Source organism: Zosterops lateralis (assembly GCF_965231275.1).
Source record: "Zosterops lateralis genome assembly, chromosome: 5".
NCBI classification, from domain to species: Eukaryota; Metazoa; Chordata; class Aves; order Passeriformes; family Zosteropidae; genus Zosterops; species Zosterops lateralis.
This window is the reverse complement of record NC_139766.1, coordinates 20,543,132-20,566,611: the sequence shown is the minus strand read 5'-3', so window position 1 is coordinate 20,566,611 and position 23,480 is coordinate 20,543,132. Positions and strand designations below refer to the sequence as shown.

General features: G+C 33.9%; 1 protein-coding gene across 5 annotated transcripts in view; it reads right to left on the bottom strand.

Moving 5' to 3' along the window:
- PCDH7 (protocadherin 7) overlaps positions 1–23,480 on the bottom strand; it is a 260,505-nt gene that overhangs the window by 203,938 nt on the left and 33,087 nt on the right. Inside the window, exon 2 of one of the 5 annotated variants that reach the window (XM_083861234.1) lies at positions 4,334–4,393. The exons of 3 other annotated variants lie outside the window; for them this stretch is intronic. In XM_083861234.1, the coding sequence (XP_083717360.1) occupies positions 4,334–4,393 (60 nt within the window). The remainder of the gene's footprint in view (positions 1–4,333; positions 4,394–23,480) is intronic. One more of the 5 variants, XM_083861235.1, reaches the window with a different exon arrangement.

The window sequence follows — 23,480 nt, the reverse complement described above, 5'->3', positions numbered from 1 at the left end:
GCCTGATAAAATGAGCTATAGAGCATAATGAGGTTTATTAAGTCCTGCAGAACATTTTTCTCTGTCATATTTCTCATAGATAATATTTAAATAACCATAGTATTTTTATGTGTAAATAATAAAAAATGGATTTTTTTTAAATTGGCTTGGTTGGCACTTGCTATTCAAAATAGTGTTACTGGGCTAGACTAAGATGTTTAAATGTAAAAACTAATCTGATTTGTAAGAAAATTAATTTTAAACTAAATGTAGAAACATTAATGCCCTTCTTGAATTCCACCACTGAAGAATATTGAGGGCTCTGTGGTCACCGCCAGGGGTCATAACAAATCTTTTCTTTTTTTTCTCATTAGCAGGATAAATTCCTTAGAAAGGGCAACAAATTGGTTTTGTGTGATAGACGCCATTTCTAGGAACTACAGATCAAAGGAAAACTCACTGCTGCAATAGTAATCTACTGGAGTATGATGGAGAGTAGACTTCAATTTTGGCTTCTTGATATTTCAGGATCACATTCCATCAAAAACAAAGAGTTTAATGCTAAACAAATTTGGGGCATTTTCATGGTGATATAAAGGATTTAAAACACTTGTCATATTTGCTCTTATTGTAGATTCTGGCAAAATAATGAGAACAACATAGAAGATGGAAGAGCATTTCACATATTTATAGTTTTCTTTAAATGAAATGTCAAAAGTCAGATATAATGTCTGCAAGCACAATAGCTTAATTTTTCCCCAATGAAAAGGGACATACTACTGAGTTTGTAAGAATGCATAATTAAGTATACATTGGAAATTTAAATATAGCCAGTGTATTTGATAGTACAAAGCTATCTTTTACTAGCTCAGCAAAATTCAGTCTATTGAATGAGTGTCAAAGATTAGAATGAGTAATGGGTTAAAGCTTGGATTGTCCAGACTTTTTAAATGATGAGTAGGTGAATCCAAGAGTCTGTGCTTGTGGACCCAAATGAAGCTTGCAGAAAGAGTAGACAAGGAGCTTTTTTATAAGCTTGAGAGATCTCCGGTGAAGGTTTTAAATTGTTTATGAGCCTTTGCAAAAACAATTTACTTGAATTGAATTGTATTGTTCACCCTGAGACAAAAGTGCGATCTGAGTGGTGCAAGTTTACTTAATTTAATCCTTTAGTCTAGGTTTGACAGACAGTTAGCAAGAAGACCACATCTACTTCTCTATTTATATGTAAAATTGTGTTTGGCATCATTGAGAGTGCCTCTACAAATTGTGACAGTACACATTCACCAGAAGTAGAACCATTAAAAAGAGAAAAAGAGATCTTGTGCCATACAGCTCCCTTTCCCACTGGTTGCCACTTCATATAATATTCCTACTAATGATTTATCCAATTTGTTCTGTAACTAGCTAAAAAAACTGCATATCACAACTTCCCTGAAAGCCTTCTACCAACGTATCTTGTTCTTTGGTGTTCTTGTATGCAACAACTGAAAAGAAAATGATACTGGAAAAGAGTGGTTTTATACAAGAAATCTCCAGGTATATTTGCCTGGTGCTAAGAGTAAGACAATTCAGATTTAGCTTTAAAAGCTCTAAATTAACCTCTTCCTAAAAAAAGTAAAAAGAGAGTTAGATGTATGTATTTTTTCTCTCATCCAAGCAGGATAACGGCAAACAGAAAGTAGAATGTCACTTGTCACAAATAACTTTCACTCCCTCATTCTGACATAAAAAGAGACACTACCCAACAATGAAGCAGCCATAGGAGGCAAAGAGGAAAGAAATAGTTCATAAAAGCTATATTACCACTTGCAATTCTGAAGCTCCCAGTATCTTGCAAGTTAATGTAACAGAAGAAAAAACTCTTCATTTGGCCTCCCACTGTTTTGCTGCCCTTTCCCCACTGGTTCTGTAGCAGGAGGCAATATAGAAATGCTTTTATTCCATACAAATTGCTTGACTGCTAAACTCTCTGAAATCTGAAAATCACAGTAGTTACACATTTTTTCAAGGGTTCTTTCTTCACAATTGCTTCTGACCAGAAAATTAAATACAGAAGAATGAAATTGCAATGAACACATAAGACACAATTTTGATTTCATTTCCAGTTGAAGAAAAATTTTATTGAAATAAAATTGGTATATTTGAGATAAGAATCTGATCAGAGGTACTTAACAATGCCTTTACATGTTCCAGGTTATTGTTTTATTTTCTAAGAAAATGTCTATATTCAGAAAAAGGCTGAAAATTTTACAAATATATTTGCATACTTAGTGCATTTATTTCTATAAAATGTTACATCTTCAATATTTTAGTGGTTTTTTCCTTTGTTTTTCTCATCTTTAGGTAAGATTTGCAAATGCTCTGAACTCACAAAGTATGGTCCATGGGCTACAGTTATTTCATACACCATTTCTAAGCATCAATTGAACTAAAGAAAAGGGATTGAAAATGCAAAAAAAAGAACCTGTGTGCTGGTTTTTTAAACAAAGCTGTTGGTACCAATCTTTATAGTTCTCTGATATTCCTAAACAATGTATTCCAATAGAAAACTGTGCTTTTCTTTATCTCTTTTGCATCTTTTTCCTTCTCATTCCTGTATGTCTTAACTGTAATTTCTTTCATTGTGCATTTTATTAACTTCTTTTATGCAGAATACTAAAGTTCCAGACTAGCAATCAAGTTTAAATAAACAACATACACGTAGAAAACCTGAATCAATTCAAAAATGAAAGAATTGATTTTTTTATTTTAATTTTGCTCATTGATTTTGTTCACAGAAAACAAAATCAATATGGTAGCAGCCTACTGACTTTGAAGTTTGATAATATATCTCAGTACAATAAAGAGGTCAAAGCCCCTACTGTATCATAAATTCCTCCACTCAGAACTAATTACTCCAAATGGAAAAAAGTGGCAGACTATCAGTTTTGAAGGAATAAGCAGAAAGAATGAGCTAATTCAAACATAAAAGCATAAAAATCAGGAAAGGAAAAGTGTTTTTCAGCATTTTTGTTCATACAGTTGAAAAACCATATTATGAAGGCAAGTCACAATATACAGTCTTGTTACAAATATAATGTAGTTTTCTCACATAGTTATACCAGATTTACATCACAAACTTCAATGGGCTGAAGTTATGCTTTATTCCTAAGAAAAATACCTTGTTGGAAAATTATTATTCAAATATCCTCTTTTGTTGCTTCTTATGATGAAGGATATGACTTAATAAATTATTTAGGAGAAAATATTCAGCCTTTCTCTAAATCATAAACTGAAATATAGAGTAATATCCAAACACATATATAAAATGAATATAAAAATTGATGTGTGTAGATATGTGTGTATTTATATATATATAAAATTGGAGTTGGCAATATAACCTTTGTTCTTATGTGGTGAATATGGCTTACTAGTGACTGCAGAGTCAGAGGTTTCCTGTATAAATTGTTCTGGTACTGGCAGTTGTACAATCCTTGATACAATTATTCTAGTCTTGACCACTCTAGGCAAGTGAATTCAGTTGTCTTTAGCGACCAAACTGTATTTGTGCCAGGTGAGTGACTGTTGATTTCCCTGTTTGCTGATATTCATTTAGCACGTTTGGTTTCTGCTTTGTATCTATCTCAATTTCCTTGTAGAGCCATTTCTCTCAGCAAAATCTGAAGGACTCAATGCTGCTTGACTTGAATCCTCTTCCACCCTCTCTCTCACATACCCGAACAGGAAAAAGATTTTCAAATACTAAGACTCTTCCTGGATTTCCAGAATTTCAGTCCTGAGGTATATTTTTTCTCTTTGTTTATCTAGCATAATATCAGGGATTTTTTTTTTTCAGTAAACCATAAATACTTCATTGATTCAAACACTGAAAATTCAACCTTGTTCATACCCATCTCCCAGTTACTAATTCAACAAATCATCTAATCAAATTTCAGTCCTTTCAAAGAAGGAACAAAAAAGAAAATGGTGAGCGTTTTCATCCTATTCATACTCCTGAATTAAATGGTATTTGATCCTCTTCCTCCACTTATGATCAGTTTTGCTTACCAAACCCTTCTTACGCACCATTTGTTGTCCTGTTTTGGATTTTTGACTCCATTTAGTTTCTTTCCAAACGCATCCAAAATGTAATCTAATCTCTTGTTTTCAGTGATTTTTACCATGATTTATCTTTTTTGTTCTGTTTTTTTCTAATAGCTTTGCTTTAAAGGTCCACTTAGTCCTGCAGTAACCCTGCCCCCTGGGAATCAATGTCGTAACATAAGAGTAAAGAGAGTTCATGGATTTTATGATCCAATGTCCCTTAGAGTTGGAGTGTCATCTCATAAATAATTCACTTACGAGCACATACATTCATTTTACAAGATTCCTCAATGTGGCCAGGGTGCTGAGTAGTCTGCACTGTATCCACCTACAAAAAATACAGAAATACATGTCTGCTTACCGGGATGTGAGTAGTGTTTGGCTAACTTAATCCTCTACCATGGATTTTACTAATGAAAAAAATTCTCTTCTCTGCCTTAGGTCCAAACATATTCCATAGAATAACTATTTTGGCAGCAAAGACAGAACTGTCTATTTCATACAGACATGTACAGAAACATACTGTTTCATATTTCTTAAGAAAAATAAGGAATTAAGTGAACTATGCCCAGAAACAGACTGGTTTTAAATTATAGACAAATTGGAGTGATAAATTCTTCCCTTTCTTACTCAGAGTTACTGCAGACAGAGTAAAGAATAATATAGATGTCTCAGGTATCAGTGATGAGCATAACTTTTCTCCATTAAATGATGGGATAAATAGTGCAGTACAGAGTTGAAAGAAGCAAAAATTAGGAATTTTATAAGAAAACAAACAGGCAACTCCTCTTTCCCTTCATCGCTCTCACTCAACCACCAGATCAAATGCAGTGAGCAAGCCAAATTTGAAGGACAACTTACAGTACATAGTGACAATTCTGAGTGTCCACATTCTTCAAAACACCAGGTATCAACTATCTTGCTCTGAGGTGGACATAAGGAAAATGGAGAACTATGAGAGAACCTTCTTCTTTTGAATCACTTTGATCAATATGCTTGTGAAGTAAATGAGACACTGAAGAGACATACACATCTAGTGATAAACAGTGAACGTTTCGGTCCAATATATTCTTCAGAAACAGCACTTAAAATATCTCTTGAAATTGGGTCATCCACACAAATAATATTAACCTGTTATTGTTGGTTACATAACAGGTTTTGTTGGCATTCATCAGTCTTTTCAGCTTTTCCAGTACTGTTGAATTATTAATAATTATTATTTATTTTACATCACTGACTACTGCATCCTTATTTTAATAACAATTTCTTCTAATCTGTTACACATACATAAATTTAAAACCAAATTACACAAAAGTAGGATATCTATGTCAAGCATCTCTATAAAGCATCTTTTACTCTATGAACATCATCCATAAGAGACTCCCAAATGTCCTCAAATAATAGTGTCTGCTTCTCTATCTATATATGATCTTACAGGAAGCCATCTAGGGCAAGCAAGCAGAACACTCTGTTTTGATTGCAGAAGAAATATGTTTACACCTCAGTAAAATTCTTCATCATAACCAACCAAATTATATAAAAATCTCTTTGTTCAATTTACACTGACTTAATTTGACAAAACAGCAAAAACACTAAATAAGACGAAATATTCAATAAAAATACAGGTAATGTATCTGTCTGTCTACCTACCTACCCATTTTTGTTGATCTCTCTGTATCTTTCATTTAAGTTCATTGAGTACCTCAAAATTCCTAACTTAACAGTTATTCAAATTCATATAAAATTAGGTTTTGCTAACTCTAAGGAGAGTACATTCCCTGAAATAGTAGACTTGCCCAGTATGCAATAAACAGGGATCTGCTGACATGCTTTTTAAATATCTTTCTCCAAAATATAAACACAATTGTAGGCATTTGGTGCATTCACAAGGTATTCTGAGGTAAGAAAAAAGTTTCTGAGGTAAAAAAAGTTCATAGATGTAACATATACCTTCTACAATTAGAGCGTTCTTGTATGACAGATACTGATATGATTTTCTTTTTCGGTCTAACAAATCAGATCATAAATTGTGAGAGAAAACCTAAAACAAGTAAAGCAAATTACATGGCGCATACTAGACAAAATGTTGAATCTTTTTTTATCACAAAAGCAATACACCAAATCATTAAATCTCCAACAATCATGGAAGTCTGTGTATGCAGTACACCTGATGCAGCGTACAAGGGGAAGGATGATTTGTTGTGCCTCTTTACATTACATCCTAATGAGGAACAAAGTCTGCATCACCTGCCAATCTCTGGCACACACTGTGCAGGCACAGAGAGCAAAATGATGGAAGGCCCTGCACCTGCTCTGCAAGTGCTACACACTCTGTGACAATCTAAAGACAATGCTGGAACAAATCAATGCTCCAAAATGCTCGGTGGTGCTCAGAAATATGTACAGAAGGACTCCAAACATAGACTGAAGACAAATTCACACCCAAATCACATTCCCATGCTCTGTGTCATTAGTAGATGCATCCATACATCCATAACTGACAGAAAATAATCCAAAAATTATCTTTTCTCCCCAAATTTCTGTTAAATTGGGTTCTGTTTACCCCATCTTTCTACAGCAGTTGAAGAATCTTGCTAATTTCCATGAAACTGATACTACTGTCTTATTCCTCCTTCCATTTCCTTGCACAAAATTCACATACACCAGAGTTAAATGAAGAATTGAGAGTCACTACTTCACTTGTCATGACCAAGATGCTTGCAGCTCTCCACTAATCCAGTCTATAATACTAAAATATAGGCTGGAAGTTTCTTATTCCATACTGAGTACACTTGCTTATCATAGGCATAATTTCACATAATTTCTTGATAGGTTACAATTCTTTTGCCTGAATATTTCAATGGAAATTGCTTCCAGAATTTCAATGCTGCAGTACATAAAAATTATTGTAAAAACAACCCCAAAATTATTTATGGATCCTTATTTCTGTTTCTCCTTTTTCCTTAACTTACATCATTGCCATTAGGAAGCAATCTTTTAGTATTAGTGATATATATTTGCTATTACTTGTAATTATTTTTCACTAAATAAGTGAGAAGTCACAGTTTAACAATAGTGATCCCAGGCATAACATATTGCTGCAAACTTGGAATTATTAACTTCTGCAAGTACAGTTTTATTGTGGGGGGGTTAGCCACTTATTTCATTTATTCTTAGATCTGTATCTCTGTCTGTAAATATGTTATGATTCCAATATATATTATATATTCATCTGATGGATGTGTGCACATGACTAAAAATGTGACAGATTACAAGTTTCTGCAACATTCTTAAATGGAACTGAAAGGCACAACATGGTAATTTTTGCCCACTACAGAAAATTCCAGATAAAAATGTATCTCCATAGATTTCCTGTTGCATTTCACAAGATACTTCTAACCTATTTTTAAACTTCTTATACATATGTAACTTTATTTTCAGTTTGTGGCAGAAATGAAAATAGGATATGGGGAACTACAGAAAGTGTACTGAATGTATTTCCTCAGAATGTATGTGTTGCATAAGGAAAGCTAATGCTCATATTCTTAAATAAATAAAAGAAAATTAATCAGTAAAAAAATATTCACTATCTTTATTTTGGGCTGTTTGTGTGCACATGTGAAGGTCATATGGAGCAAAAAATAAGCAAATGGAACTCATGAACAGTTTTATAATGAATAAGAAATTAATGAGGACTTCTATACATGATCATAAAGGGATGCATAGATTTTAATAATTAAAATTTCCATAAAGTATATGGTCTAAATTAATACAAAATTTTAATAATTCTAAAAATAAAAGTTTAAAAAAAGAGAAATAAAAGAAAACAGTTTTAAAGGGCAACACATCTAGAGTTAGTACACAGTTTAACAGAATAGTTGTATTCTCACCTAACCTCATTCAAATTAAATTTGTCATATTTTTTCTGTGACTGCTTCTGAGTCCTGCATGTTACGTAAATCAAGTCCTTCAAAACTAATATTCTTATTTCTTACAAAAACAAAAACAAACAAAAAACCCTAAACAAAATATTCTCCTCTTAAGCCATCATTACAAGCATAAAATTGATAAAATAAATGTCTATCATCTGTTATCTTTAAAAACTTCCTGGCTTGTTGATTTCCTTCTCATGCTATGCTTATCAATGATTTTGAACATTTAGGAATCTGTCAAATCCCACCATTTATGTTATTTTCATAGTCACACTTCACAATAATATGGTGACATATCAACCACTCTTGATGTTAAACACTAGAGGACTACTGGCTCACAAAGACAGTGGCTATAGATGGAAGAACTGTGAACATGCCATTGTCAGGTAGAGCATATTCAGAAATATAACTTGCTAAAAGTGTTTTGAAGGCACAGAGTGGAATAACATAGTATTAATCTACCTAAAGTCTCAGTCATGCAAACTTCCATATGGTTTGCATTTCACTTATGTAAAACATTTATCAAAATTCAGTCACCTTGCTTATTGATGTACTGCATTAAGAAGCACTGTAACGCTAAGGATGATACCTATTTAAGTAATTTATTACAATCAAGCCACAGAAACTCAAGACCTCCTTAAAAACTGAACAATACTGCTATGTTGAGAAAAAAAAAAGGTTCATGGAAAATGATATCCTTAGATGCCTCTGTTGCTGCAAACATCACACTGAGAAATTTGTGCTGCTCCTTAACCAGCCTACAAAACATAGCATGATCTGTAGGTAATGCTACTAACAGTTTAATCCATCATTATGGAACTAAGGCCTTAAAAGTATGGTCTAGGTTTTGTTTTCCTTTTTTTCTTCCCTTTTCTTAGGAATACACAAACCTACTGGAAGGAAAATATCTGTAATTCTATTATTCTAAATAATAATAATTCTATTATTCTAAGCAGATGAAGTTTCATTTCAAAGCTATCAAGATATTTTTATGTTACCTCCATATCCAAGAATTTAAATTTCTTTTTTTCAGTTTCTAAACTAAATATATTGTGTTTATTTGCTGTTATGAATATTTGATGTTAATTTGAATATACATATTTGCTGTTATGAAAATATTGTTCTTTTATAAGTTTTGCTGATATTTATTCCCAATATATTTATGAAGAGCAATCACATCCCCTCTCCCCAGTTACTTTCTTAATGCTCTGAAGTAAATGTAGCATTGGCTTAAAACAAGAGGGCAGGAATAGTTACCATCTGCTCCACCCTTCTGAAGAGGACTAAAGCCTTCAGGGCAGGGGTTTATGACATGACTATGAAAGAGCTCATGTACTATTGCAGTCTTCAGCTGGGTGTATTAAAGTAAAAGAATTCCAGTTTTGGTTTAGCCTAATATACAAAGCAGTGGTTCACAAAATGATTCAAAGGAGCTTCAAGTATTCATGCCTTGAGGATAGTAACAACTTCTGCCATCCAATTTTAGCTTGCCACGGCACGTCTCAGAGCCTTAAGTCTGAATGAGCAAAGCCCTTTTAGTCTTCTCTTCCACAGCTAAGTCTATATTCCATGGTTATTAAACAGCTTTTTCTGAATGTTTAAAAGTAAGCTTAATTCTTCCTGAAAATGGTTGACTAGAATAACAGAACAATTTTTAAGAGGAAGTCTCATGAATGACTTCTCAAATGACCTGACTCTGTCTGTTCCTCTCACAGCAGCACCCAAATTGATGCAGCTTTAAACGGCAAAAATGAATTTGTTTGTCCCATTGGTGCTCCAAGTAACTCTTGCCTAATTTATTAAATTCTTCTCTTTTTCTACTGCCCCCATGTCATTATTTCCTAACTGAATTTACAACTTGTTCTTTTTTTAAGTTTCAACTACTTAAGTGGTTTTCTAGTCCTTCATCTAATACAATCTAATTCTCACACAAATTCATTATGTTTATCATATTTGTTCCATAATCAAGTCTCCTTATTATATTTGCACTGATTTCACTTTAAAATATAAAGCAAAAATGTTCTTAAGACCGATTCTTGACTCAAGCAACTTCTTATAATGCTTGCCTTTGCAAGAAAACCAATTGCCATCTCATTTAAGTGAATTTCTTACATATTTTTTGATTCCTTTAGTAGGACCCATCTTCCTCAGGTGCACAAATAATTTCCCAGGTGGCATAGTATCAACTGATTGCTGAAGTCCAAGGAGAGAGATTACTAAATTTCCTTTGTCTAGAAAATTGGTTATCTTTTCAAAGAAAGTTATCAGATTGGTCTGTACGAAGTCTTTTCAGTAAAGACATTTTCAATTTTCATGTTATCTTCCCTCGCTTTTTATGTCAGTAACTTAATTTTTTTTCATATAAACTCTGCTCTACTGTTTGATAAAAGATGAGGTCACACTTTTAGACCTTTATCCCTTCTTTTCCATCTTCTGCACTACTTAAATATAAATATTGTATTTGCTATTCTCCAACAAAACAGTACTGGGGTTTTTTTCTAACAGATTTACTTAAAAGAAGATGTGGCCTGCTTTGTTCTATATCACTCAGAATTCTGTGGTGACTCCTGTCTGGTCCTGCTTGACTTACATACATCAGACTCCTGGTTTTGCTTTTCTCTTGGACACTCCCAGCTTTTGCCTCCTATGTATATCCCTATCACATCTACATAACATTTCCCTTCTAAGTGTAATAATTATCCTGATTATCTCCCTTGCTCTTATAGCTTAATAAAGTTCTCTTTTAATCATCCCTTTAATGTCTACCTTAGTTGACATTTGTCAGCACTTTATCCTGATGATGACCACACCCCTACAATGTACATCTCTCTGATAATCTGACTTACTGTCTCCTTCCTTTTCCAATTCATTGCAATTTCCTGATCTTGTAATTTATTGCATAAAAAAAAAAAAAAAAAAAAAAAAAAAAAAAAAAAAAAAAAAAAAAAAACCACCAAAAAACTTCTCATGAATCTACATGGGATAGACACCTGTGCAGCTGAGACTTGAAGGAGGAATTTGAGACACTTTACTACACAGACAAGTATGAAGAATATTTCTGTATCAAAATCCCCACTTTCCTCCTATCTGTCACTGTACATAAATTAATTGTCTACCCCTACTGAAGGCAAGTGCTGAAGAGAATAAACTGTATTGATTGAATAGGGGATGTACGTTTCCAAGTCCCAGAATTAATCTGCCTAGAGGCAAAATGTCTGTGTTCTCTATTAATGATCCTTTGTCACTTCAAACATGGTATTATATTTATTTATAATTTCTCTAGCCATCATACTGTACTCACCAAGACAGAAAGAAAATTAAGAATGGCAAGACTTCAGTGTCTAATGTATAAAAAAGCTGAGGCAAAGGACAAATATGGGCTTTTTCATATAATTTTATTTTTTAGAGTCATTAATATTTGGTTGTTTTAAAGGAGACTTTTTTAATCAATCATTGCCTAATATATAATCTACACAAAATGGCAGCTGTCAATTAAATTTGTTGCTTGCTATGGTTTCCATTTGCACATGCAAGGCCAGAAAGGACTTTTAGTGAAATGTTCATGAGAGGCAGAAGAATTACTCAAGGAATTAAATACTTTATAGATATATTTAAAACAGATCACTGTGATGTGGTAGAAATAGCGAGCTGATACATTTATTGCTTATTTTGTTAAAGGAAGTCTTACTTTTCATCTCATGGGCACACCAGACTTCACAGGAAACTGTATACTTCAGGCCTTTGGAGACACTGCACCATAATCCCTGTTCAGTACAGACCTTCCTACTCTGCCTGGGGTACAACAGACTCCAGGGGCTTCTCTTGCCCCACCAGCACTCCTCCTGCTTGCCCCTGATTGAGAGAGGCATTTATTCTTTAGTCAAAAACACTAACACACGTGTGAAGCAGAGACCTGCTACTCCTTCTTGGTGAATAAAACTCCATCCATCAGGCAACAAAGAAGATTATCCCAAAGGCACAGTAGGGTTCTAAAGGTAGAGACTTACACAGCAGCCAAAACTAAAAGTCATGCAAAGCAGGAAGAATGAAATATGTAGGGAAGTTCGTTTTATATGTAGGGAAGGTGTTTTATACAGGATCATTAGGCAGGAAAGGACAGACCTACCAACCTTTATATCAAATTCCACAGTACAAGTAGATATTAGTCTCACTAGAAAACTCACTGATCACAGCAATATGTCTCCTGATTGGAACGGTAAAGTTAAAAAAAAAAAAAAAAAAAAAAAAGGAAAACTATGAAGAAAATGTCAGGAGATGAAAGAAAGCACTTTTACCAGCACACCAACCATTGAAAAGGTATGTCACAATAGGCATAGGTTGAACCCACTGTTTGAACAGATCACAGAAAACATGGATGAAAAATATAGATTCAAAAAGTGACATTAAAGGACAGTGTTGTGCAGTAAGCAAAACATAAAATTAGGCTTCAAGTGTTAAGTGTTCCCTTAAGTGTTCCTCCAAGTTACAATCAAAAGAATTTTAAAAGGTACAAATTCTTGGTTAGTCTGTACATTCATCTAAATAATCACTTATATTATGGAAGCATCATAATGATGAACTAAGTTTACAAAGAATGGAGCTATTCTTAGATGCTATATGTATGCAAAACATTAAATTGTTGTAACAATACCATAAACATGTCTGTATTGTCAACTATTTCTTAAAATTATGTTCAAAACAAGAAGAGGTTTTTTGTATCTATGTCTTCCCTTTCAAAGGAAACACAATATTTCATGCTTCTAAACTTGCAACTTTTGAAGTCCTTTAGCAAGGAGAAGTATCGTGTTTCCTAACAAATAAGAGCTTATTTTACGCTGTGCCTTATGAGTACACTATGGTAGATGGGTTTAAATAAAGTCCGTCAAATTATCATGTTTTCCCTACATTTTGCAAATAATTGTTTTTTCTTCTCTGTTTACTTTTTGTTAATGGAAACAGAGAAAGTTATTTTTATCTTTAATATATGATGTAGAATTAAGAAAAAAAAAAGAAAAAGTAAGCAATTAATGATGTCACCTTTAATTTCTTAGACATGCTTTTAAATTAAATCTAAAATGACCAAATTTAAGCTAGATTTGACAACAGTTACATATATGAAATAATGTCACATATTAAAATTAGGCTGTCATGCCAAGAGTTCACATGTAAAATATCTGAACAGTGGAAAGCAACAAATGTTGCATTCAAATATTTGTAAGATCAGTTGAATTACCTCACATTACATTGCACTCTGGTGATTCAAACAGCATAGTTTAGACACTTACAGATTTTAGGTAACAACTAATCCTTTTGCTCATAAACTCCTCATGGAAAATGAATATATGTACAGAATTTTCAAATGGGAGTACTAAATTAACACTATAATCTGGTTTAGTTTAGCATTTAGGGTTGGGGTTTCTCTCATATTTGATCAAAAATAAATAAAAAAAACTTTTTCCGATGAAGTAGCAAAATTTTTGTTGTAAGACCCAAAATCAGTCTTGAGAGTGTCTCCACTTCTTTTGTATTAAATTGCATCTAATATGCAGAGGGAAAAAGTTTTTTCTCTGTTCAGGTAAGTTACAGGAAGATAGTCCAGTTTATTTTTACTTGGCTGCCCCTACTCAGAATATTTCCAGCTGCAGTACTCAGGAGTGAGACACATTAAAATTTCTGCCCCATTTCTTGGAGGGTTGATGAACCACAAAAGATATTTTTCCAGTTAAGTTTCAAGAGACAGATGTACACCAATGAAACTGTGCCTAGCCTGGCTGGCAAGCAGAGTATACCAGCCAAGACTGATAGGTTACAATTCTAGGTATTTATTTGTGGGGGTTTCTATTTCAAATGGAAGGATGCCTCAGAAATTAAAAAGTAGTGTATACTTGGTGTATATTTAATTAGTTTTCTGCATCACTGTAGAGCATTTAACAAATGAAAGGCCTCTCTCTCTTTCTTCAAATAGCAAGACTCCTAAGCTGATTTCATCTTAAAGTTTGCATAACCTTTTTCCTGACGCCCTTTAAGTAGTTATTACTTGTAAGTGGAGTCCTCCTTTGGATGCCCACAAACACAGAATTTTTTTGAGAAATTTCTAAATAATGCCTTAGCTTCTTCAAGTAATTGAGAGACCTTCAAAGATATATTCTTAAAGACTGCACGTAACGTATCTGAGGAAAGAAAAAAAACATTAACATGCTTTACTCCAACTTCTGGCTTTCTGAGAAACAAACAAATACATGGTATAGGTCCATAAATGCCCTCTGCTTTTTAGGATGAAAAATGCTTAAGTCCCTTCTATGTATTAGGAAGGAACTTGAGAAATCCAAGGCTGTAGATCTTTGGATCTGCTACATTTTAAATGATGCAAATTCATTTTGCAATACTCTAGAGGGGACTAAAAAGAAGGAAAATGTCTTGACAGGTTTTAGTATAACACAGTATAAGCTGTGTTGGAGCAGATTGACAAATAAGACCAATTCATCGCAGAACACGAAGGAAACAGCAGCAGCCTGAACTCTGGTGCTTCCTTGTCAGTATCTGCACAGACTGTGGGTAACACACAGGGCTTTTATTTTATGGATAGTGAGTTCCACTCTCAACAGAACTTTAAAACTTAGTAAAGTCTTTCTGCAAATTATTTCTTTTGAGTTAAATGTGAAGAGAACGTACACTTGCAGCAAGTCTTATGCCACATTTAAAAGCAGCAGAAGAGAAACATACACTGGACATTTACCTCCCTGCTTCTAGGATGAACAAGAATTTCATCATGAGCATTTATATGTGCTCAAGTGGAGAGCCATGCTCAATAAACATTTCTCCCTCTCCTATTTTTAAAGACCATATTTACAAAACCTACCTTTGTAGATACCTGGTAATGCTCAAAATTATTGAAACAAGCAGGCCAGATGACCTTCCTGATTTGTGATCCACAGAAGTGCAGCAGGAACCCATGAAACTGAGTGCTTAGAAAACCAGATCTGACAAAAATATTCTTCTGAAGTTATTTACAAAATATAATTCTGAAAACTGTAAGATTTCATTTCAGTTTCATTTTACTAAATTTTACATAGATTATCTCTATGTAACTATGTTTCATGAAAGCCTGTTATGATTCAAAACTATGTGAAGATAACAATTAAACCAGAACAATTATGCTACTCACAGAGTGGTTTATGTTTAATAAGTCATTGTTCTACCTTATGCTTACAAAGAGAGAGGAGAGAAGGAAAAAAATAAAAGGAATTGAAAAGGTGTTGCATCTTCAGTGAGCGCAGGCATTTTAGATCTACTTGACTTACTCAATTTGTTTTAAGAGTGAAAAGCAATCCTTGACAAAACTGTCATCTTTAAAATATGGTGATATTTTATCTTCTCCCTTCTGCACTATTTAGATTGCTGGGAACTGAAATACTTCCAGCACTCACTGTGTCCAATTTTTCAGAACTGTCATTTCCTAGTAAATCTGCTTAAGCAAAATACTTATGTTAGAAAACAGAGCAAACATATGATATAAAATACATTCTACATTTCTTTGCAGGACAACTGGTATTCGAACACAAAACAGAATGAATATGTAAACATCTGTAATTTGAGTCCTATAGACTCTTTTAAACTGTAAATCTGATTAATTTCCAAAGATGACAGAATTAGCTCACTGTTTTTACTTAGCTAATTTATTTTTTTACAATAATTATAATCAATGCTATAAAATTAAAAAAAAAAAAAAATAAAAATGCTATTTCCAAAGAAAACACTCCAGGTCAATAAAACTAAAAAAACCCCATTTCATCTGAAAGACAGAAAACCAGAAGATACCCAGTTTTATCCTTCTGTAATTCACAGGCCCTTTTGGCCTGTATTTGATGCCCTGCAAGGTAATATAAAACTGGAACAACTTTACACTTAGGTGTCTTTAGCCTCCAATATAAAGGGAACAGCCATTACATGAAATGCAAACAAATCATGTAGGTTGCTAAAAACTACACTAAAAAAATGTTAAGGTCTTTACCTAAGACAGATTACATTTTGTAGAAGAAAAATAATATAAGAAAAAACCAAACAAAACACAGCATAAAATAAAATGTTTCTTTAAAGAGCAAATTTTAGACTCTGGATGACAAGAAATTTTACAAATGAAAAAAATGCAGAATGGTGGTTGCTCTTACAACACAGTAATTATTAAATTTTATTTTCAGAATTTTAAAAATATTTTCTGATTTCATAGATTTAATTATACAAAAATCTTAGTAATATTTGAAGTTTACACATGAGGAACTATGTAAGTCTAACTTTAGTCCTGCTGCTTTAGAAAGTCTGTCATGTTAGGAGAAAGTCAGTGCTTCTTTCTGTGTACAGTTCAAATCCCAATACTCTGACGGGCCGTTAACTCCAAGTATGTCACCCTTTAACACTACACAATCAATACACTGGCATGTCACGGCACCCTGATGAGCCACAAAGCCTCTGTATACATTTATTAGACAAAGATTTTGCATTACTTCAGGGAAGAAATGTGTCAAGTTAAAATCAATTTCAAGTTTCTTACTAAGAAGGAAACAGTCTTGGTAAATAAATGATTTTTTTTTCAAATTTCACTCAATCAAACACAAGGAAGTTAACAAAGAAGTTAAAAGTCATTTAGGCATCCCCTTCTGAATAAGGACACTTGACTGTGCACACTGCTCTAAATTCTACTCCTCATTTTTAAGATTTTTTTGACAGCTCTTTCCCAGATCATCACCCACACAGCCCTTGACGAAATCTTTCAGGATAGGACTGAAAAAACAAACAAAAACAAAACAACAAAACAAAACTCCAAAACAAACAAACAATCAAATCCAAAACTAAAATAAAAATTTTAGTATAATCAAAAAAATAGTGTCTCAAATCTTAGTTACACAAAGCTCTTCTAAACATTATTTTGTCCATTTTCTCATATGATCATCTAAATATTGGGACTACTACAAGAGAGACAAGACAATTCCTTACTTTTAAAAAATGTTTCTGCAGCACATTATGAGGAATCGGAGACAAAGTTATTGACCTTTCTGACAGCAGTGAAAAATTGCAGATGAGACAAACTCATCAGCATCTTCTCACAATTAAATCTTAAAAATATTTTCCAAATCTAAGACAAGAAGTGTTGATTACTTGCGCTCCACCCTTGGATAAGCAATACATACTTGCCAATCTGAGATTACTTGGATGTTTCACAGAAAAAACATTTTTTCAAAACCTCTTCCTCAGCTGCTGTGCAGCTGGCAGAGTAAAGATTACTGTCTTTCTTTAACCTCTGGATTTCAAAGCTATGTACATTTGACACACACAGAAACATATACATGCACACCTGATTCCTGTATATCTCCCAGGCCTTGTCAAGGAAAAAAAAAAAAAAAGTATAGCTGTCAGTACTCACATTTCCATTAAGGTACATTAACTATTTAAATTCATAAAATAAAGTCTTCCTAATCCATATGAAGATTAGTTATTTTCTCAGTCAAACGGCTAGCACAGAATAGCAAATTCAAACTGGATTCTTATGAACTTTAGTGTTATATTAATTCATTACAATTTGCTTTAGTATAGAACAAAATACTGCTGTAAAAATGGGATTCTTCAATATTTTTTATAAATATGATTCTCCAACTGATTTATATATGTGGGATAATAAATGTATCAGTACTGAAGTTGCAGTAAACACTTGCATGTAAAAAAAGTACATGTAAAATATTTAATGTGTTTCTAAGGTAGTAGCATAGGCCATGTCCCTGACAGATAAGAGGTAACTTTTTTGTTCAAAGAAATATAAACAAAAACCTATCACATCTCATGAAATTTTTCTTTATACTGACATATTGTGATAGAATGATTGTGTGTCATTCTGTCAACCCAGCTGCTGGCTATCCTGCATAATACTAACTAAATTGAGGGGATTATCAGTAGGGCTTTCCATTAATACATTAGTGGCCAGAAACAAATAAAAACATCAAAAGAGGCAATGCTGCAACTTTGCTGTGTGAAATCATTGCATTCCACCTCAGAGGCTGTTTACATACAAGTGCTGCTCTCCTTTTCCCTCAATCAATGATATCTATAACAAGCAAAAATTAAAAAAAAACAACAACAACAAGAAGAAAAGAACCAATCACACAAAAACCCCAGAATAACAAAAAAGAAGCGCTGAATATGGTTTCTGCATGTTGCAATAGAACTTGAAAATTTCAAATTACTTTGCAAAGGTCCCACCAAATAATGGGTTTTAGCTGTAAGTCATGCAAATTGCATACTGTGAAGAAAGAAAAAGGAAAAAAAAAGAAATAGGAAGATCCCTGAGAATGTGAATATCCATGTTTTGTCTCCTGTGAAGCCTTTCCTATATAAGATGGTTACTATTGCTACTTTTCTTGGATGCATTAATATTTTCTGTGGCATCTCCCACCAGCTCATGAGTATCTCTTAGCAGACATTGCTGTGCTTGGCTATAAGTCTCGGGAGGGCTAGAGTACTTTTGCCAATTAGAAATAAGCAAGTTTTTTAATTAAACACCCTTTTCATTAATAGTTTAACCCAAAGCTGACAGAGAGTCTTTGTTGCAAACCAGGAACAAAGAAAGGAGTACTAATTAAACACCCTGAAGTTTCTAAAACCAGAGTTTATTTCAGTACCCAAGGGATTCTTTGAACTCCTCAAAAGACCTCTAGAGCCTTCCAAGAGCACTTGGAATTTCTTATAATTGTCCCACTCACTCTGGAAAAAACAACAACAAAAAAAAAAACAAATAAAAAACAACAACAACAACAAAAAAAAAATTACAAACCCACCAAAAAACCAAAGTCTAAATATTCTAGAAAATTCAGATGGTTTTGATTTCAACGTCTTTAAACCAGACTAAAATAAAACCGATTTTGACTTCAGAGTAACACAAGTGTAAATTCAAGCCTGGAAAACTGTTTTCAACTCTGGCCTGAATTAATGAGATCAGTGCTAAGCAAGCCACTGTGAGCTACACATTAGACATTCCATGGGAGCTAAACTGATGCAGAAGAAAAGAGGAAAGGTGATTCCCTGCACTGGCACTAAGTACCTACCAGAGGGATAAACAGAAAATCTGTTCTATGGCTGCAAACTTGTATCTTTCTACACTCTTTCAGACTTTCTCTGTGCATTATATCCTACGTGTGTGGTGAATATATTGTCTTAAAATCAACTGGCAAATCTAAGCAGCAAGCAAAGGTTTCCAACTAGATGTGGGTTTGAATTGAGAGTTTCTGCTGCAAGAAAAAGAGCAGCTTTCCTGGAGACAGAAGTGATCTTTGCTTCAGCTCTCCACCTTTCTGCCTCCTCACAGCTATCTACACCCACACAAGGAAAAGCAAAACTGTTTATGAGGCAGCAGCTAACAGCTGCAGTTTACAACCTGGTATAGTGAGGCCAAAGAGCACTGATTCTTTAATATTTGGGCCTCAGCTTGCACTGACCCAATAACTGCTGCATGAGCAATTCCTCTGCTCAGGAGCAACAAAATGATAGACAGAGGTGGTGTCACAAAGTTAGACATTGATGCCCATGAATCAGACCTCTAAGGCAGACTGGGTATGAAGTAACTGTAAATGCAATGTGCTTTCAGGGAGCAGAAGCAGTATTACACTATTTTATTCTCCCTCATACCCACATGTACTTAGCTCCTACATTTTCTAGAGTCCAATGGAATGACAATTCAAGAAACATGACCAGACTTTGGAAGCCTGTTAAACCTAAGGCTCAAAATATCAGCCATCCAGACTTCCTTCACCTATCTTCCTTTCTATTTTAAGAACATACTATTTCTTTACTGTTTTCTAGACATTTAGACATTTATTTCATTAGTAACCAGGAAATTAAGAAAATTCTTTTTTCATTTAACCAAACCTATGTACTTGCTTGTTCAAACATGTCTTCAGATGCTAAATTCAAGATTTTTGTGATAATGCCAAGGACTTATTTTTCAGATTCAGACAGATCCAAAGTTCTACAGATCCAAAGGTCATTACACCACAACCAGCAACAGACCAAATCCTGCAGACTATTGTCACAGACAAATGAGAAATAAACAAGTCTGCAATACAAAAACTGAGCTACTCTTTTTATGCAGCAATAGATCAGAATTTAGTTTACAAAATAGATTTAAAAATATTTGGTTTGTAAAGCTGTTTATAAATACATTATTAAATGCATGTAGGAGTGTTTATTTATCCTTTCTTTTATAGTGCTAGTATTTTGGAAAAACTTCATAATATCAGCGGCAGTGTTTCAGTTCAGTGTTCCTAGACACAAAAAGTCTGCCACCTAGTACTGCCCACATTAGAAAAAAAGCTCTAAGGAAACACAGTATTACACCCACTGTCAACTACATTCAATCACAGTATGCCTGGAGATCTAAGACTATACCAAAATCCACTGACCCAAAGATTTCACAGTTTCTTGTTTCATGATTCAGTGGAAAGGATATGAATGAACAAGTGAGAGAAGAACAAATAGAAGTGAATCAGGACATGCTCTGGAACTCTAACAGGCAGCTGGGCTCCAGCCAGGAGTCTGCACTTGCTTCTTTTTCCTCCCTAAGGAACAGTTCCAGCATACTGAACTGCTTTTTCAACTAACGAAAAAAAGCAATTTTTACATCCTCAGCCTGAAAATTTAAACTAGTCCCAGTACCATACAGAAAATACTTTAAAAAATAATCCCTATTTCAGGATATGCTCCAAAATTCTTTCTAAAAAATTAAAAAAAAAAAAAAAAATAGATATTATACAGTGTAGTGGTGTGTTCTGGCGTTTGGCCAGGTTTTTTTGTATGTATTTGTTTGTTTTAGGTTGTTTAACAGTGGTTTTCCCCGTAAACCCTATTTTACCCCATTATGGTTTCCCCCAGTTATCGTTATTAATCAATCAATCATCATTTATGTGACACCTGGGTCCTGTCTATCACTTCAAGGTCTCGCCTTTTGCCTAGAAAATTCTTGTGAAGGCTTCAGGTGATTGACAAGGTCAAGGTTCCCTGTCCCCCTTTATTCCTTGATTTGTTCTATGGGTTGTCACTTAGGTTCGGGGTCACTCTCTTCCCATTCTGGATTGGTTCCAAGCTGTAACCTCCCCATTCCCCCACCCCAGATTTAAGGGGAGAACCAGCGGGTTTGGCAGGCTTTTTGGTGGATGATTCCTGATGGAAGGAAGTGGTTGAATCTAATAAAACCCAGTTGAAGCTTCCCACTGGAGTTCCATTCCTTTATTTCTTCCATTGTTCATGCTGCTGCCGAGGCAAGGATCCACAGGAAGGGAGCTGTTCTCTGGAATACAGAACCGTACCTGTCTGTGGCGCCAGTGCCAGAGCTCGCCAGGGAGTGCGGGCGACAGTCCTGAGAGAAGCACCGCACCCCCACAATACCGAAAATATTCACTGTGAGATTCCCTTCAATAAAATCTTATGCAGATGGGATAAACACAGCAGCTGACTGGTACAGCCCTCTGGAGTAAACATTTCTTCCTCCAACTCTGAATATTTCTCCTTTTCTAATTCTCTCATCCTAACAATTAACACAGATCTGATCTAGCCTCCAGGAGTTATCTTTGGAGGCATTAATCACCCACTGCTCTTCACTGATTGTAGTGAGAATTGTCTTTATTCATCTGCCTAAAAAGCAAGCTTTTAATGATCTAGCATAATGCAACATTATTTTATAAACTATTTTTTCTAACTAGTGATTTTATAATTTTAATTCTATTTCCTGATTTATCTCACTTTTACTTTGAATTTTACATAAGTAAATGATGCCAATATGGCAAATAACTATTTTTTTTTTCAAAATAGCTTTTCTTCTGTCTTTGAATTCCTTGTAGTTGTTGGTCATTTTATTTGAATTGCTTTCACTCATCTACAAACATTACACTTTAATAAAAGTATTAAAGGACTTGTCCAATCAAATGAAGCAAAAATAAAGGTAATTATTCTATGGATTCATATAAATATGAGAAATAAAGTGAAAAAAGTAAGTGCAAATTATCATTGTGAAAAATATGAGGAAATCTTTGCTTATTTTCTTCTTAATGAAACAAAGAAAGTATTTTTTCCTATTTCTTTGAACAAATTTTAGACATTTTGTTTCAGTAGATCATGAAATACAAAATACAGAAGCATAGTTGCATTTACTAAAAGAATAACAAAAAAGTAGAAGAACACATCTATGCAGCATTTTTGAAAGCTACTTTTAAATCAGATTTTATTAATGGGACTTAAAAATTAAGTATATTAAATGAAAATTTTTTCTACCATTGAACTTAAAAATCAAAGCCATGTTTTTCCAAAGGTTAATGTCATTAAAAGAAAAAAAAAAAAATCTATGTTCAAAACTACTTTTCAAACACAAACCTACATGAATTAAGACCTCATTTTGGCAAAGGGTTCAGCTGATGCCTTAGAGCTATCTACTGATATCCTGATCACATATGTATGTACCCACAAGACTGAGGTATCTCCACAGCATGGTTCTCTTCTCTCTTGAAATAGATATTACTTTCCCTTTTCATTCTATGAACAGCTTTGTTTAAGTCTTCCCAGTCAGATTTTTCTCCTTCAGCCAGTTCTTGCTCAAATGAGTTGTAAAGAATAACAAAGGCTGACAATGGAATAAATGGCAAAACAAAAATGATGTGGAAACCAAACGCAAAACTCCTTGTTCCCCTTTTGTCTATCAGCTAAGAACAGAACAAATTGTAAACGCATTAAGATCTCTCTCTGAAGCCAACAAAAATCTTCTGAAGGAGAGGAATAATAATAAATAAAATATTATGTCTCCTTTAGGAATTACAACAGAGTCATGAAGGCCATGAGCATAACCCATGAACAAATAAATCCATTCTTTGTAGCTTCCATTACAAGAAGTCAAACTGGAAAGGAAGGCTTGCATTAACAAAGGTAATAGCAATGACGTGCCTAACTTCACGGCAAGAAGAAACTAGAATTGCTACAGCTGATTTATTTCACTCCTGCTTTCCTAACTTTAGAAGAGCAGAAATGCAGATGGATTTAATTAGCAAGTCCAGACCACTGGATTAATGGTCGATAAACAACATGCACTATCAGCTTCTATAAACAGAGTTAGTATTTCAACATTAGAAGAACTCAAATTAACTCATATAAACAAACAAACAAATAAAAGAAGAGTTTGAAGCATCAGGAACACATATGACTGAACTAATAATAGATAAAAATAGACTTTATAGCAGCAGCAAGTATTTTGGCTTCTAGGATCAGGCCAGGGTCTCTGTGATTGCCAAGCTTGGCAGTAGTTCCATAGTTTTCTCTGTCATTTACAGGTAGGCTTATGCTGCAGGGCTCAGTGAGATTGGATTGTGTAGGTAATGGAAGTAGCTTAGTTTCAGTGTTAACCAACTGATACAGCATTAGTTAACAGCTGTATGCAACAACAAAAACACTGAACTCGTA